At 38.2% G+C, this 18,982-nt stretch overlaps 1 protein-coding gene across 3 annotated transcripts; it reads right to left on the minus strand.

Moving 5' to 3' along the window:
* Positions 1 to 89: 89 nt before the first annotated feature.
* Positions 90 to 18,721, minus strand: LOC100878453 (neuropeptide CCHamide-2 receptor-like). Of its 3 annotated transcripts, none has more exons than XM_076532637.1 (7): positions 3,983 to 4,270; positions 3,349 to 3,497; positions 2,717 to 2,916; positions 2,316 to 2,500; positions 604 to 818; positions 286 to 524; positions 90 to 225 (listed from the first exon to the last, which is right to left on the minus strand). In XM_076532637.1, exons 1-6 carry the CDS (start codon positions 4,259 to 4,261, stop codon positions 296 to 298), a joined length of 1,257 nt encoding a protein of 418 aa, XP_076388752.1. In that variant the 5' UTR covers positions 4,262 to 4,270; the 3' UTR covers positions 90 to 225; positions 286 to 295. The 3 variants fall into 3 exon arrangements, with proteins under 3 accessions (XP_076388752.1, XP_076388753.1, XP_012142843.2); XM_076532638.1 differs by lacking the exon at positions 90 to 225 and adding an exon at positions 18,205 to 18,721 and having other exon boundaries at positions 296 to 524; positions 3,983 to 4,222; XM_012287453.2 differs by lacking the exon at positions 90 to 225 and adding an exon at positions 6,275 to 6,766 and having other exon boundaries at positions 296 to 524; positions 3,983 to 4,222.
* Positions 18,722 to 18,982: the final 261 nt, after the last annotated feature.

Consider the following 18,982-nt stretch of genomic DNA (forward strand, 5'->3'; position numbering starts at 1 on the left):
GTCTTCCTTAATAAAGGCGATCTTGGTGTCCTTACATACTCGAGATACGTAGCACAAAAACTCCGTTAAAAATCACGCGATATATTAAAATTTGCAAAGGAGACAATTGCAAGAGACAATCAAATTCTCCGTGTTTCGCGGTCTCTACACACAAGCATAGTAGTTTGAACATTTAGCATGAAACTATCTTACATTTTAGTGATGGTCCCCGATTATCGACGGCATCTGCAACGATCAGGGTCGATGTCTTCTACGTCTTCTCCAAAATTTCCAGACGTTACTTACGATCTAAATCTCAAGTTGTATCTTCGTCTCCCAGCTCGACGACAGCCGTGGAGTACAGATCTTGCGTGTTCTTTGGGATCGTGGAACTGAAGCTGGTTTCGTAAAGGCCTCCTCTACCGATTTGTCTTCTTTCGGAATAAGTCACTCCGCGATTTCCATACTGATTCCAGTTCATCGTTTCCGTTCGCCCGACGCTCGAGCTTCTCTTCGATAGACGGCAGCAGAAGTGTTCGTTGAACCTAAATAAAAAACCTCGAATACTCTTTTAAGTACAATTAACTTCATGTTTTCAATGTTCGTTAATATTAATTTACTTGCCTCTTTCGAAATGTCCCGCTGATGAAGTAAAGCGCGATCGGGTTCACGCAACTGTTGATGAAACTCAGACAAAATCCGACGATCCTGAATACGTGCCAAAAATAGTCATAGTCCTGTTCGGATGACGGGTAAAAGTGGAACCACAGCATGAACATGTGATATGGTAGAAAGCATATGACGAAGATAATTACGAAGGCTATCACCATCTTTCCGACCTGTCGATCATAGCAAACGAGCCACGCGTTAAACTGGCGCAATCGATTGACGGATTAATTGAGTGTTCTGTTTGCATCGTTTCACCAGACTCTTCACGCGATATATGCAGAAAATGCGTTTTCACTTTCGATCTGATTTTACCGTTTCGGGATAATACCGAGTCTCTTTACTTTACTTTCCTTGAAAAATAATGGTTCTAAAAATTAAAATCGTAGATAAGGAAACCAATTTTCTCACGAGAATAAAAAGTAAAAGGATAGAAATTGATTATTCGAATCGTAATTCCAGTTATCTAGAAATGATGTATTATCGCAATATTCCACGAACGGACGCTAAATTGCACGTAAGTCGATGGATCGGTATTTGATGAAAATACAATAAAACCGGAGACGTGGCCTAGGTTATCGAAACGGATTCGATAACGGCGAATATACGTGACAAGTCGAGAATCAACGAGGAAGAACACAGTTGTGGAAAGTTTCGTGGTATCTTCCTTGTCACGCTCCGATGCCGCTCTCCATCGGATAATTCGAAGCAAATATAGAGCATCGAATTGATCGGAGAGCAACATTTAAGGCGTACAATAACGTGACTGATGCTACCACAAAATGGCAGCCTGGCAGAGTAGTTTCTTTGCTACTGAAATAGAATTACTTCAAACTGTACGGAATCTCCTCTTAAGTACCAGGAACGATGCAACAGACAAGGTATGGCTCGTCAGTGTTGAGTACTCTTCGTTTTGTTTCGCAAAACAACTTTTATGATACATATCATGTGCCATAAGCATTCTTCAAAACTTTTCACAAAGAGTAAATGGCTGGTAGAAGTAAAAAGAGACCAGCTTGAACTTTCCAATAACAGAAGTTTACCTGCTTGAATTTTTATAGGAATTTATCATGTCCACAAAGTTTGATCAAAATTCTAAGGTGATTTTTTCTTACAATTGTTTATTAAAATTTAACAGGCAGAATTTTTTGGTTGAGGTAGACATTTGTATTAGTTGAAAGTTGATCTGCAGCGATCGAGTGTCAGTGTAAGTGATAGATTGTGCCAAGGTTTTAGCAAGTTCTTCGGTGTAATTTATAATTATCGTTGTTCGAACACGTCCTTCGATTAATGGATCGAACTTAAGTATCGGTGCAAGTAGTTGCTCGATCTAATTAGAGATCGCGTGCAGATTGCGCAAGCATAGTTGGTAAATGCATCGACGATTTGACTTTCACGCTACGCGATATTCGCCTTGAAAGAACAGAAAATTGTTACCGAAACTCTGACTGATGGTTATCGAATTTAACTTGGATTCGATCAATCATTTGACAGTGTATTTTCCTTGACATCTTTCTGAACAGTCGAATTTGAGTGATTGCCATTTAACGAAAATATCGATCAAGTCGGTTCCAAATTCATTACTATGATGCTACGTCCCATTTAGTAACCATTGATGAATGTTTCCAAATGAAATTATACATTAAAGGATTAAAAATGTATTAAGCTACCTTTCTGCGTGCTTTAATTTGTTCCATACGATGGCTGCTACCGCTCGACTGTTCTCCAGGCATGTTCTTCGTGGATAATTCAAGGTGTCGTGCCATTCCCAGATAAAATCCCGCTATCACGCACAGCGGTATCGCGTAATATGCCAGGAACTTGAACATCACCATTCCTCTTTGATAGCTTTTCCCTGTGATACGTAATGAGAAACAAGAGATTCGCACGGCAGACCAATATGTCTGTACTAATATGTTCGTCTAACAATACCTATACACAAGCAAATATAATTTTCAAACGTCCAGTATGAGCAAATTAATTAAGCTTGAAAACGAATCTAAAATAAAACGTTGTACGACGTAGCGAAAATTGGTTTAGCCGATCTAATGGGAGAAAGAATCGTACTCACCAAATTCTTTGGGAAATGGACTACAAATCAGAATACTGTGGTTACCATTTAACGGTACAGTCGGTACGTGAGAGAAAAGTGCAGCTGGCATTGCCAGAATTATCGCCAACACCCAAATAAGGATAGCTGTTAGTATCGTTAATGGTTTCGCGCTCAATCCTGCTACGTGGCGTCGAATTGGGTTTACGATGGCGCAGTACCTGAAGTACAAAACAAAATCTTATTTTCGGATCGGAAGCTTCGAATTCGATTACAACGGAAAGCGTGAAAAGGGGGATATTGGAACGACGCGACAAATAGCTGATTAACTTTTTACAATCTTCTATGTTTACTGAACGAAATTCGGGATCAAGTGTACTTTAATTTCCTCGATTGTAGGTTTTACTGAAAATGAAGCGCGTTACAAATTTATCGCCAACCTTCCGGACGAATCTTTATAGGGGTGGCAGGTGTCCATGGAGATTTTCTTAACGACTAAACGAAGATTTAGAACTTTGTTCGGATTACTGATTATACGATCGAACAAGCAGCTGATTGGTCCATTAACGGGGAACAACTTCCTGAAAGTTACGTTGACTAACCTACCCCCGAAACAACAATTTCCTCGGTCGTAACTGGGTTTGATAACTTACCTCTCGGCTGATAACGCGGTCAGAGTGAAAACTGAGACACCGATCGAAATATCCTTGGCGCACTCTGATAATTTGCAAACTGCCAGACCCCACGGCCACGACTCGATCGTGTACAGAAGCGATGTAAACGGTACACACGTCACGATCACCTGTAATAAGCGATAGATACGCGTACTGTAACAAAGGAAAATTCATTTCGCTAAATATGACGTTTATGATGGGAAAGAGTGGTAAATAATATCCGTCGCTTCAATTGGAGCCAATAATGATTACTGAAATTAGATGCAACGTCGATATTTCATTGTTTTCAGGCACAATTGAAACTGAAACGCACACATTCAATAGGACTCTCGTTGATATATCAGCAGCACATTGTGAACTTTAAAGTTTCACTTCGAGGGGGTTTATCCATTATTAACAAAGATTAAGCTTACTAGTTAAGAGAGAGTTACGTGGAAATTTCATTTCGGAATTCGGGGATTTGCAAAGTTGCAATTGGGGATTTTAGAAATGTAGAAATTCAGGAATAACTATGGGGATTTGTGAGTTGCAAATCTGAGAATTTGGGTACTTGTAAATTCGGGGATTTTGGAAATTTTTAGATTAGAGAAATGGACGTAAATTTCTTTCTTACCAGAAGATCTCCCAAAGCCAAAGAGAGCACGTAAGTATTCGGGACATTTCTCATGTTGGCGTCACGCAGAAGGGTGAGTACCAAAATCCCATTTCCGGTTACACCCACCACAAGTATTAAGAAGAATACTACAGGTACAATATAGGTTTCTGGTCGTTGATCGTATGGAACATAACCGTCGTCCTCGTCGTCCTCGTTTCCAACGTTGGGGAACGACGTGGAGTTTAGAATCACCGCCATCTGCGATAGCGAACAAAAATTTCCCATCCTTGTAAGCATTTCGTCGAAATTCGCAGTATATTAAACCACGGTACAGAATTTCGTTCCGCGACGTAGGATCGTTGCCAACAAATTTATGTATCTTTTGGTAAAAAGTTTGCGGTGCAGGAAATCGAAATAAAACAACTAGTTAGAAAATAAATGTCTCGGACGAAGGAAAGTACGTTGGAACTTTAGCGAAATAGATTGTAACGTATTGCACGATTTAATTAAAAAAAATATACTAGAATTTCTTGTCAAATAAGGACAGTGCATACACCTATATACTTTTCTTCTTTTCTTCATAAATCCTATTTTTTTACTTACGTCCAATTTCACTTTGTTAAAAAAGCTTGTCATAACTCTTATTATTCTAGTAAATATAATTTTATCAATGATCTGTTAGATGTAACAGTAAATACATGTAAAATTGCAGAGAACAGAATGTTAGTTTAATTCATACTGAAATATTGTCCTTTTTTCGCAGTTATTTACCGATATCCAAACAACGTGGATTAAACAAAATTCCAATAACTTTATTTTGCGGATATTTTGATTCGCCAGCAGTTGTCGGTCAGTATGCAGGATGGAATTGAAGCGATAGCATAAAACAAATATCACGTTCCAGAAGTAATTGCAATGTATCCGATTCCAACGTTTAAACTTGAAACATTTTGCAGTCGGTGAAAATTCGAGTGTTCGCGTATACCCAAACCCACGAAAACAAAATAAAATAAAAGTGATAGTCAGCGATGCTAGGTGAACATTTTAGTTGTGTTTTGCTCAAAATATACCGTTTCGGAAAGAATGTGGAGGCAATAAAACAACTAGCAAAATACGAGTTGACTTGTAAACCAGATGAACTTTTCTGCAACAAAAAGTGCACGATAACTTGCCTGGAAGTAACTTCCACAGTCATAGACGCTGGTCGAGAAATTACATTTTACAAACAGCGTTTTAGTTTCAACCCTCAACAACGACGAGAAGGTTCAGCGTGCATTTTGAGAATGGAGAGATAAAGAGGATGAAAGAAATAAATCCCCTTTGAGATAATATCATGTTGCAAAAATCGACTTCCGTGGGAAATACGTATTCTAAAGCATACATTAAACATGGAGTACGTAAAAAATTTAAAAATTACCCAGTCGTTTCCTCTACCTTTTCATTTCACAATACTTTCACGATGCTCTCAGGTTTGCATTAGAAAAATTGAAGTTACAGTTTTTTCCGTAATTCGTGATTTTGAAAAATGTTTGTCGACATAGAAGTTATTCTCCATTTCGCGAGGCTTAATTCACGAGACGCATTCACATTGCATCGCTGCTTCTTTCATGGTAACGCGTGAAAAATGCCACAATCGTGCACTAATTTTCTATACAATTTCTCTTCATTCGCTCCGTATTTTTACGATATGAATAAATTCCTTCGCGCCATCGCGAAAAGGTTTCTCACATTTTTATCCCTTTAATCCGTCGCAAGTTTTAAATCTACCCTTACACGAAGAGTACCTGTTTTTGTATGCATCGCTTTTTGAATATAGTAAATGGACTAGTCGTGTATTTCGCGGTCTTCTTTTTTTACTGAACAATTTTGTAAAAGGATAACCTAAAAATGCATAGGGAAGGCGGATGCGTTACGACGGTAATATTACCCAGAAATTAAACGAACTGCATTCGTATCACTTTCTTTATCTCTACACGTCGATGGAAAGTACTTTATTTCGAAAAAAAAGACCAAACCTTCAACGCCACGGCTCCGTTTTTCATTTCATGCCATTCTATCGATGACTTCTTTTGTCCGGCGAAATCGGTATATCGCTATCTGTCTGATAGCGAATCAGAGCACAATGGAAATTAATCAGATCGATATGCAGTACTTTTGCAGTTGAATCAAACCTTCTATAGCTCGAACACAACTCGAAACTTTTTCGAGAATTATTTCTTTGCACTCGTGACAAGTGCACTTTCCGTTGTTGCTAAATAAATTTAGAGAAAAAAACTTTCGAAAGGAGCTCGTGCTCTTAAAAATACATACCGTGAGTTAAATGCGCGTGCAGCTTTCACGAGCGACTTTAACTCCTCTTCCCGTGTTTCGGAAGTTGACAGCTCTCCATAAGAGTTTCTCAGCCCGTAAAGTTATTGACCTATTTCGCCAGAACAAAAGCGAAGAGCAACACCTCGTACAGCATTCCGCGTTGCAGTGATTGAAAAATAGAATCGTTTGCTCTCGGTGTTACATGCCTCCAATTTCCGCTTTAGCACACTTGTTGCGACGCTATTACGGCCGCGTATCGAGCGATTTCATGTATCTTATCTTCGCTCTTTACAACTTCGTTTTCCTGTTTCGACTCGCTTTATGGGACTTTAATGCGAAGTGTTCTGCCTCATGAATCATTCCTGAATTTTATTCAAGTTTTATGAATGAACGTAGGGAAATCGAACGACAGGAAGCGTTATCTTTCCGTATAAAATATGTTCAGTAATAAACGATGATTATTGCAAATTTAATCGTCTTTCACGTTACGTGTCTGTGTACAAAACTTAATCAGCATTATCGATGATGGTTTTTAGGAAATTGTTTATAACAACATTTCGTATTAATTTTATTGCAACAGATTCCATATTCTCGATGTACGTTAACGCACGCTTTCCACTTCTGAAAGAATTACTCGATGAAATTGACCGGTGACCGTATAATTTTTCAATCAAAATAGAAAAACAGAGGATGATTGAAGTGGATTCGTGAATGCCGCAGAGCGACCGAGGTAAATTGATCGGTTAAAAAATATAAAAATTCCTGGGGACAGATAATTCACGGTGCTCCTGTTACTCGTACAAATATTTCACGATAGGATTACCTAAAATTGCTTCGACTGAAGCGGGAAAATGGTTGCGGACTCGAACAGGTGTCACGTTGCGAATATAGCACAACGAGTAATTAAATGTAATTTTTGACGATGATGATACAACGACGTGGACATTGGAATTACGGTTGCGGACCACTGGCTAGATGTAAAAATTAACATACGTCATTAACATATCCAGATACCGCGAACCGACTCGGATGGAACGTGGTCGAAAAATGGTTTCTCTTAAGTTGAACGACGGTTCAACAATTTTGATATGACATATTCTGGCGAAAATTAAATACCCGAAATATAATTCATTCTTCAAATTTCGTCGTCTGTAAGTGATCGCTATTGAACGAGGTATAAAAGTGAAAAATAGTGAGGAGATTTTGTAGAGGATTACGGACGCCAAATTTCCGACTCACCGTTAATTAATTCGAAGCTTCTGTACAGTAATTACCCGCGTTTTTAATATCCTGGAGGACAGAAGTATTCCTGAAGCAGCTAATGCCTGCGAATTAATTTAATTAGTCGGAAATTGTAGAGTCTTATCTAACGCGCAAGTTCAGATGCCAACGAGGTAATTATGTTTGTAAAAAGAACACACGAGAACTTCCGATCGAAAGTGACAAAAGAAAGCGATGAAAAATCGCGGGAGAAGCGTGCAAAGCGATAGAACGTCAAAGAGAATTAATGAGTGATAAAAGTCAACCGTGAAGATTTTAATCATTCAGCAACTGCACGTCTTTGAGCGTACTTGAATTATATTCCTCTCATTGATCCTTTAACGTTTCGCTTTCTAGCAACTGTCTCTTCACCAGAAAAAATTGCAATGAATCCTTTGGGGCAACTTATGAATATCGCAAACTTTTGTACGAGGAAGATATTTCTTTATTTATACTTGCAAAAAGTTCCCACGAGAATATCTGAAAAAAGTAAACGTAGAACTTTGCGTATCAATCCTTTCCGTTTAATTCTGTTCTTTTGAAAGCTTGTTCGCATTTCGACTGCGCATTGCTTTTTTGTTTGCACGTGAAATTTTTACTGTGGGAAACTTGATAGTTTGAGCGACACGTTATGAAATCTGGTTTCAAAGTTAATGAGAAACTTCGATGAATCTTTGGAAAGGTGTGCACAACTTTTCCAATTTACGACAGCTTCAGAGTTCGAAGCTGATCGGTACATTTACAGTGCAAATGACGGTATAGAAAAAAGTAACACACTCGTCAGAAATATTCTTTTTCTAATTGGAGTTCCTTTTTTATTCACACATCATTTATATCAAACTAAAAATAACAAAAGGTAGTCTGGTAATAAATATAAAACACGCTGTTTTCAACCACACCATTTTCATTTCAAGTTTGATCGTACCTCAAATAGATTTTCTATGATACGCGGTACATTCGAGAGATATCGCATGAAAGTTTCGATTTCATTAAACACGAAAATTATAGTATGAAGGGAATCGAAACGGAAACCGAATCATGCCTTATGCACGCATCAGAATATCATGAAACTTCTCGACCGAGATATCAGAGAATTTGTCAACCAAGCAAACGTTTCAAGCTTAGAAGTATCCTGAGGATGCATCGATGCGCGTTTGTGCGAAATTTCCATTTCCATATCAATTTCAAATCCCAACGTATTTATCTGTCATACCTGTCAACGTTTTTCTTTTCCAGTCGATGAAAATACACGGTATAAAGATGCGTCGACTTGTGTCTCAGACATGTGACGTCTAATTTCCAGAGACCGTTGCAATAACTGTGTTCGTGTATATATATCGAGATAAACTAAATGACTAACTTAGGGACGTTAATCTAAATTTCTATCAGCTTAAGGCATCGACTTGTAGATACGCCATCCAGGGAAATTCACGAAACACAGTTTATGGCACGTTGATACGTCTTGTCAATCTGTTTCTCTGGTAAATTAATCCGATAGAGACGATGGAATTTACAGTAGTTGCTCTCGATTCTGGGTCAATCGAGACACTGTAAATCCCTGTACGAAGTATCGAAACAGCCGTCATTTTCCATTTGATGCCTCAAAGTTTCACTGCCAACATGACACTTTACTTCACAATTTCTTACATTCCAAAAACGATAAAGAATTTTCTATTCGAAGGACTAAAGATGTTAAGACACCTAGTCTAGCATTATAAACCGTAGTATAAAACCATAATTCACTTCAACTTTGAACTTTGCTTTTGTCTGCAGTTTGCTCCTCACATTGTACCAAGAAGCCATTCGAATCGATGCACGAAGCTCAGATTCGTGGGTTTCTATTTCACTTCTTGTTCTTATTAGACCGAAAAGCTCCCGAGAAGCTTAAAGATCACCTTACGTACCGATTCGCCTCAGCATACCTTCCTAAGGATTTGACCAGAAGGTCAACGACATGCGAGACTTACCCTGAGGTTTTAGACATCTAACCTGTCTCGCTAAATTGACGAAATATGAACTTCGTCTGACAAATCGATTCTGTATACCTATCATGTTTCCATATAGGGTATCAACGACTTCTCCCAAGAGGAATTTATTGTTAGACTCCATCTTCCTTGTATAAAAATCACTGAAATGGAAACTCAGGCATTGCTCTCTTTGACGGCTCGTTTCCTGTATCATACTTCTTTACAGATATCGTACATCTGTCCTAACGGTCGTTGACACACACGATTTATAGCTGGACTGGATGTCTATTATGCAAAACCACTGAAATAGGGACTGGGACATGGCACTCATTGACCGCTCGTTTTCTGCAACGCGCTTCCTTGGAATATGTGGAGTCGGCGATGTGTTCATAGATGAATTTGGGAGTTGGGAGTGAGGAATTGGAGAGGAGGAAATTTGAAGGGTGGGAAATTGGGGAATAGGGGATTAGGGAGTAGGGAAATTGGGGAGTGAGGAATTGGGGAATAGGGAATTAGAGAGTAGGGAATTTGAAGAGTGGGGAATTGGAGAATGGGGAATTTGGAGAGTAGGGAATTTGGAGAGTGGGGGAATTGGAGAGTGGGGAATTTGGAGAGTGGGGAATTTGACGAGTGGGGAATTTGGAGAATGGGGAATTTGGAGAGTGGGGAATTAGAGAGTAGGAAATTTGAAGAGTGGGAAATTGAGGAATAGGGAATTGGAAAATAGGGAATTTGGAGAATGGGGAATTTGGAGAGTGGAAAATTTGGAGAGTAGGAAATTTGGAGAGTGGAGAATTTGGAAAATGGGAAATTTGGAGAGTGGGGAATTAGAGAGTAGGAAATTTGGAGAGTGGGAAATTGGGGAATGGGGAATTTGAAGAATGGGGAATTTGGAGAGTGGGAAATTTAGAGAGTAGGAAATTTGGAGAGTGGGGAATTTGGAGAATGGGGAATTTGGAAAGTGGGGAATTAGAGAGTAGGAAATTTGGAGAGTGGGAAATTGGGGAATGGGGAATTGGAAAGTAGGGAATTTGGAGAGTGGGGAATTAGACCATCGCCACATGTTGAAGTTCCTTGATTTCCTTCAGAAATGCAATCATTACAACCAGAATTCATTTGACCTCAACTTTTCTGCTTGCATTCGCGTTTCCCTAATCGTGCAATTTCTTTACTTCTGACCTCGTTCACCGGGTTGACTAAGAGCAAAAGAGAAACAAGAAAACCAGTAAGAAAGAACAATCGGGATCAAGTAGATGTGCTGTAAAGCGATTCTCGCCTTATCTACGTCGTTACAGGCATAAAGCTCCATTTCAGCTTGGGGTTATTGTTATTTAAGTAATTTAGCAGTGGTTCGATAGAGACCAGGTCGATTCTTCATCCACGACGGCAATGATCGAATGGCTGTTACGAAAGAATTGCATTATCGTGTTGTCGATCAGGGACAAAGAGTTTTAATCGATTCCCCTAGCGATCGAGTAACTGAATTCGTGAACATGCACGTGGTATTCAAAAAGGACCCAGTAATTTTAGAGACGATGGACAAATTGATTTATCTGATGTCAAAAGAACATGGAAATGGAAATTCATTTCCAGTTAATTGTTCAAGTAATAAAAGAAAGCTTGATTTTGTCGAAGAATCGCTGTAAATTATTGGTGAGGATTTGTACGGGTAAATGTAAAATTACTCTGAAATCGCTTCTTGTATCGTGTAGGTAAGTACGACGTTAGGCAGTCGCTTTGAGCAAAGAGGTCTGTCATTGCTTGATTGCTGTGTCCGATTCCACTATAAACCTTGATAACCATAACTACAGTACAAGCATCCCGTGCTAATATCACCATGACATAGCCACTAATTTACCTTGATATTCCGTATGATGGTTTCAATGCAACTATCACAGTGCTCGACAAGCTACATGTAATATCGATTTGCACGCCACTCGTGTAACGTCTGCTCGATAATGCTGAGCTATTATTCCAGTGAATAATTATTACTTCTGTCTGCCCATTGAAATAATTGTAAGGATAACACGATATTAAAATTCCGAGCGTACTCTAAACGATGTCAATGGCCACTAATTTTCGTTCAGCTATTTCACACCGTTATTACATTTCCAGATAAATGACTTTCCTCTATCCACGTAGAATTATTCTCGCGAACTCTTGACTTTCAAAAATCATATGGCTAGCTGTCAAAAAAATTACCTACATCAGGGACTGACAAAAGTCGCTAGTGCATTTTAATTGAAAATTTAATTAAATTCATCTGGAAAATCAAACGTTTGCAGTCTAAATAATTATAATTACCACGCCCGTGTTTGCGATGAAAGAAGATTAAATTCGTGAAAGCGAAAAGTGTGCAAATTTTGAAAGTGAATATTTTATAGGTGCATATATTTATAAACACAATTAATTTCCGATTAAACCACACCTTCAATTACGCAGCTTCGTATAATACTTAAAAATTAATTAATCATACCGCCGATGTTTGGGGCAGACAGTGGGATGTTCGATAAAAATTTATTCGAACCAGCAAGATTTAGGTCATGCGGTCCTCGTTTATCACGGTTAAATTAGTTTCATCAAGCGCGTGCGTCGAGGGTCTGCGTGAAAAATCAAGTAAATTTCTCGATATTTGACGCGTTTATCATATTCTCATGGGCGGTGATGGTTTACCGGAATATTAACACGACGTTCCAGAGGAAAATAGCGAGAAGCGTAAAGGCATACCGGCAATCTAATCATCCGGACATTTAATTAATCGAGCGTTCGCTACGGAATCATGTTCAACCTTCTGGATGAATTACATCGTTGGATTTTTACGTCGATACCAGAATGACAAGGGCAGAAGTAATCGTTGATCTTACGCTAGTTAAGTGGAAAATCTTTAATCGTTTCCTATACCACTATCAAGTTTGGAATCGAATTTAATTAAAACTGATCATTTGTTAGACCTTCCTGCAGTCAATGTTCAATTTAATCCTTAAATTACATTCCCATAAGCTTTCCTGATTGGAAACTAAAATAAATTTTGTAATGACTTATTTATTGACATGAATGCTGTTAAACATCTATAAGGTTCCAATTCAGAGGTATAAATGTAGGTTTAACGAAGAAGTAATTGCTTCAGAATTGCAGTTTCCTTAAATTTCCACCTCGAAGGCTATCATTTTCTCTGTCAGTCGCTCCATTTTTTAAATTAAGATTCGTGGAATGTTTCAGAAGAAATACACGCTTCACTGGCAGTTTATGTCAATATATTTCTCCAAAAGGTATGGAATTTCTTGAGACTTATATAAAGTGCAGAAAGCGTTCCTTTAATCCATCAAATCCCACAGACGTTATTCTAGATTTGCAAGAAAATTCCCTACCAGTTTTACAGCGACTTCGCAGTCTTTCATCGTGAATTTTAAATAACAATGCGTGTGATGCTATACGCGAAAATACGATGTATGGAGATGCGACGCGTGATAATACGGTGCGTGGAGATACAACGCGTGGAGATTTGACGCATGGTATTCGCGAAGTGATTTAGTGCATAATAATTTAATACGTGGTAACGCATCGTGCTCTCCAAATATTCTGCACAATTTTTCCCACCCAATTTTAAAAAATACTTATGTAAGATAGCAGAAGGATGTAGAATACAATGTTCCCGAACAGGAACGCTTCAAACTTTAACGAATACCCTTCATAGCTTTTGTCGAAGCGTAGGAAGTGGATTCAGAGGATCAAAGTATTCACATGAAATATTCCATTCATATTTCAAATTTTTCATACCGCGAACGTATCGATAAACCACGAAAGCGGTGTATTGACAGGTATATCTTGCTGACTATTGAATCGTCCCTTGGTTCGCGAATGAGTTTCGAATCAATCGATTGATCGTTTAAAGTTGAGTAATTGAACCTTTCATCATGCAATCGCAGTTGCAATTTAAATTCACGCCAAGATTCGTTATAGTAGACAGGCCGTTAGCCGTATCATTTTGTTTGCTTAGATCGATTTAATTTCACTTGCGTCGGTGGAAAGTTACTTTATCGCCGATTTTCAGACACGTATAGCAGCCATTTTCTAACAGCAATTTTATCAGAATTTTCTGAGAAAACGTGGGGCTTCTCTCGCGAAAGCTTTTCACGTGTATGGCGAACTCAATGTTTCCCTATTTTCTCGATAGATCTTCACCGCTACAAATTCGACGTTCAATCGATACTCGAGAGATATTGTATCGTTTTCTTCTTCCTTTCGAAAACAGCGAACAGCGCGCAAATAAACGTGTCTGTACGGGACACGAACGAAATACCGGAATCCGCTATTAAACGATTGTCAACGACTGTCTCTATGCTAGACGGACGTTAGGAAATTAATCCTTTGATCGTTAGTCCGTATTTCTATTGAAAACGATCAAATTCGTGGACGATTTTATCATGGTAATTTGAGGATACAACTTCACCGAATTTAACTCACGAAAGGTAAGCATTACAACAAAGCTCTGGATTATAAATTTGCATGTGCGTGCTTCGTAAAGCTTCATTTTCAATGACGCCAAATTGTTCACGAATTTGTAACATAACACTGTCTCGATGTCTCGATTTGAATTCGATGAAAATTTTCTAATCATGATTTAAAATCGTAAACAAGTTACGAATTGGAAATTCTGAGTTTGAAACTGTGAAAAATACGACAAATTATGATCCGATATTTTGATCAGAAAATAAGATGCAATTTTTTAATAAAAAAATAAATGAATGAATATGCAGCTTCTTCAATGTTTCTGAAAGGATTATTTTATTCGAGTCCATGGTAAAATCCGAGAATTTCGTAGAGAATATACACGGTAATCCGTCACTAGGGAAATCTTGAACCGGAAACGAACAGGGAAAACGTCCAACGCACAGATTTCCTTGCAATACGAGAAACACAATTTTTCTCGCTCTCCATTGAACGTAATTAAGGCAAATTAATTATCTCGAGACTCCTGCTAAAGGGTTTATTTATCCGCTTCGGAACGAGATTTCGCCTTGAATCCAGGTAATTAGCGGCAGTTATCAGCTGAAACGCTGCACTCAAATGATGAAGATAATTAAAGTAAATAAAGCTTAGACGTCATCTTTCTTTATGATTTTGCATCCTTTATTTTTACTTCCCTTCGAAGAGTGTATTTTGTTGAACAGGTTGGTGGACAAAAAGAAGATTGAATTTTGTGAGAAATATGTGGAATGAAATTTTGCAAGTTGTGAAATTCAATGTGCTGGAATTTCATCTCCATTTTGACTTTTTATTGTTCCAAAGCTCGACTTTCGAATGACTAAATTTCCAAGTTATCAAGTTCTTTGAATTCCATAATTCTAAAATGTGCAAATTTTCTAATTGTTATATCCCTACATCCTTAAATCTCTAACTCTCAATTTTCATAGAATGTTACGTTTAACCCATTCAATTCTTCGCTTCTGACATATTAAATTGAGAAATATCGATACATGCAAGCACTCAAGAAGATGGTACTTCAAGGTGGGAACGTCTTAATTGAACATAGAGGGATCGCCTCTAAATATTTCATTACAGACTCCTCGACAAATCTGATATGCCAGACAAAACCAGAATGCATTACACGTGTAGGAAGATCAACTTCGGACATTGCCAGTCACATTATATCCACTTCAGAGACCTTGAGAATCTTTCATTATATCTCACATGACATTATGCTAATCGCCACATATTTCAGAAACTTTCAGTATGAAGATTATTATAATAAAATACTTTTTACTTTTACGACTTCGTAGCGTGAAGACGTACTTACAAAGTTATACTCCTCTCCTCGATGCGAAGAATTTGTTCAGGTTTCAACTTAAATCACTGTGACAAACTTGGTTGACATGTTCAATCCGAATAACGAGCATACACGTTACATTCCCGATACAACCTGTCGCCTCGAGTATGTCTCGCCTTAGCTTCTTCACAACTGAGACCACGTTTTGAATAATTCAGCTGGATCTTACGAAAACTGTTCCCCACTTTCGAAGCTAATTAATTTTTAGGCATGGTCTGGTTCTCTTCGGGCTTTACTGATAGATTAAACTGACGAATAAATTCTTTACCGAGTGCTTCTTCCTGAAATATGTGTGTATACATCCTTTTCAGATAACAACGGTGTAACTCTCAAGTTTATGTATTTTAGTTTCATCTATTTTTAAACCTTGAGGAAGGTTGTAGGTGGTGGGTTAGATACAAGCCGAATTTGGTTAAATAGAGAAGTTCATATTTTATTAATTATCTCAATTGATCAATTCTACCTCCTTTAAATTCTTGCATTTCCAAGTTGCTAAATCTGCATGTTCTTAAACCTCTAAATCCCTACATCGTCCTCAAATCCCTGACTACCCAAGTCCCAAACCCCAAATCCTCAAATGTCCAAATCCCCAAGTCTCTAAATCCCTACCCTTATATTCCCAAGTTACCGCATTCTGATATTCCTAAATATGCAAATTTTCAAGTGCAAGATAAAATTTTATCAAATTCGCTTCGCCAGTCTTACGAAAAGTAAGCCACGAGTTCCACAAGTTTTCCGCATGAATTATAGACCTTAAAGAAATTTTTTAAGCAAATCCGAAGAAAATCAGAGAAAATCTTAGCGTTATAAATGTCGAGCATGTCGGTATAAGTCGTCTTATTAGGAAATACAGGATTTAGTCGCAAATTAGTATTAACAAAGTTCTTGATGTTTCTTGTTAACACGGATTCCTGAACATTTACCTTGTAAACTAAGAAATCCTTGCAACGCATCCTGCCAAGTTCGTTCAACGTTGATCCGACTGGTCAGATAAAAAGTTTTCCCTTGATCTACTTTCCATCGAACTACCGTGTCACCCCTTCTCGGAAATAAAACCGCGATTTTCTTCGATTACCTCAGATATCTCACCGAAAATCGGTGCTTAAAAATCACTTTCTTAAAATGAAAGCAATCGTTTGTGCAATCACTTGTGAGGTGAACATCGATCAAATATTCAAGTTTAAATTATATCTCAAAAATTTTCCCCGACAGAAAAATCGACACTAGCGAAGTAACCAAACTTTGTACCCTTCGTTTCATAAAAGTTTTACAGAAAGTAGCTATCCATAATTGCGTAGAAGCCACAAGTAAAGCTGTGTATAAAGTGGAATGTAAGTATGTCTCCATTACTTTCAGCATAGTTAAAATTGTACTCTATCCTTAAATGATATTACACCTTTATTACTCTTGCTTAGATTATGAATGCACTTCATTTCACGCGTGAACAACTCACAACCCGAAATTATTCAGTTACCAAGTGATTTCGAACAAATGGTAGACACGCGAGTCTATTAAAAGCATTTAATCGTCGACAAAACGTCGCCAACGAAGCAGCAAATTGCGTCGGAATGTTTCGTCAAATTTTATGGCTTCTCCCCGAAAATCCTAGTTTACAGCTTTGTAGTTTCTCGAGTCTCGTTTAAAACGAAACGCTGTTCCGAAAATTTCGTCGTATACGACGCTATAAAAAATAGAGGAATAAGAATAAAAGAGCGACACTTGTCGACCGATCGATTCTCGAGAGCGGTTCGTCGCGTATTTATTAGACGATGTTTATCGACGGGCAACCGTGCGAATTGCTCCTGAAAACAGATGCGTCTCGCAAATGAAGGCGATGTTAATTTAAGGCGGCATTAACAGTATCGTGATCACGAGTTACTGGATCGAAAGCATTAACGTTTAAAATTAGAAAACCACTCGTAGATCCGAGCCGGTATCGCGTGTATCAAGCTGGCCAAACGTGAAATGTTTGTCTATCAATTATTCACCGGTTCTCGCGGTGCTACGAATTCAATTTATTGCAATCTATTTTTGCCTTACGCTTTGCAACACCTCTTTTTATTTCACCGATTTCTACGAAAGATCACTGAAACGAACAATTAACACGTTGGCACCGTTGATCGGTATCTCGTGTAAACGAATAATTAGCGAAAGAACGGAGGACTTTAAATATGTTAATAATGCGAGACACGAATTTCTAAGTTTAAGCTGTGTCTTGAATGCTCTTATTGTGATGCAGCTCATCCCTGATCAAAATCTCAAACTTTGTATAGTCCATTTGCAATGACGTTACATTCAAATTAAACTTGGAACATGAAAGGACTGTAGTTCCAGATGTTTGATATCTAGTTACGTATGTTCATTTCCTCTACAATAGGTTTACTGGTAATTTACATACTCGATAATCTGTTTAACAAAGTTGCCGCATAACTGCGTTATTCGCGGATGTCTACATTGCATTTCAAAATGTGATTTACTCGCACAGCGAATATTAAAAATTACGTAAACCGTAACGGATGGTCAGACGTCGAGTTAAAAGCTTTTTCGATCACTTTACGACAATATGATTTACAACAGCGATCGTATCATACCTCGAAATTTGATTTATCGACTCGGAAACTATGCGCTACAGCTCTCTATGAAAACGTTAATCGAGACAAACGCAGCGTCCATCGAACACTTTACAAAGACAATTCACCTCTGAACTTTGTTCCATGAAATTCGGGAAAATTTCGCAGAAATTAACAGTCGCACGATTTCGACAATTTCATCGCAGACAGAATATAACGAAACTAGTGAAGTATTCGTAAAATTGTAGCAAACGATTGATCTGATTTATCGACAATTCGCTAGGGGCATCTCGGTAAACGATTTACCTTTCTCGCTGCTTTTCCTTGGAAGCTAGTTACGCTTTCGACTCGCCGGATCCAGTTATTATTCACACGTGCTTAATTTCTTGTTTCAACGAGCTTTCGTGCTTCGCTCTGAATAAACACACGCGCCGCCATTCACTCGAGGCTCGACGAGGCCCGCGTTGTTTCAAATCTTTGCGAACAATTTTAATAAAAAAACCTTTCGATTTAATGTCTCTTTAAAAAAAAACAGGCGAGCATCATTGTTTTCTCAGATTTTAATCGTAACACTAATTCTATTTTCATACGTTCGTTCTTAATTGAAATACAGAACGAAGAACTTTGAGGATACAGCAAAAAAAATGTGATAATCATACAGATTACGTGTACGTTCTGCTTGTGATGTTTCTACCTATTATCGCAGCGATTCGCGTATTTTTTTTTTGTCAGTCATTGGTTAGACTTAAAACGGGACTTAAACATTTGTTGTTATCATGAAATAGCCCTAGCCACTTTGGCAACGAGATATCAATTCGGCGAAATCGACAGCGCGCCGTAAACTGAAGCGAAACTTGGATCCGAGGAGGATCCATGCTCTCTCGACGCAGTCGCAAAACACGATGCATCGTTTTCTATCTTCTCTTTCTGTTCTTTACGCCTCGCAGTCTCGTTCGAGTACATTTCTCTTCGAATTAACCCCCTACCTGGTTTTATTTTTTTTCTTTTACATCGAGAGCTCTTTCCATCTCTATTGAAAATGTAACGATCACTCGATTTTCCAAGTTACGTTTTCCTGCTTTCC

Source organism: Megachile rotundata, chromosome 6, assembly GCF_050947335.1.
Source record: "Megachile rotundata isolate GNS110a chromosome 6, iyMegRotu1, whole genome shotgun sequence".
NCBI lineage: Eukaryota > Metazoa > Arthropoda > Insecta > Hymenoptera > Megachilidae > Megachile > Megachile rotundata.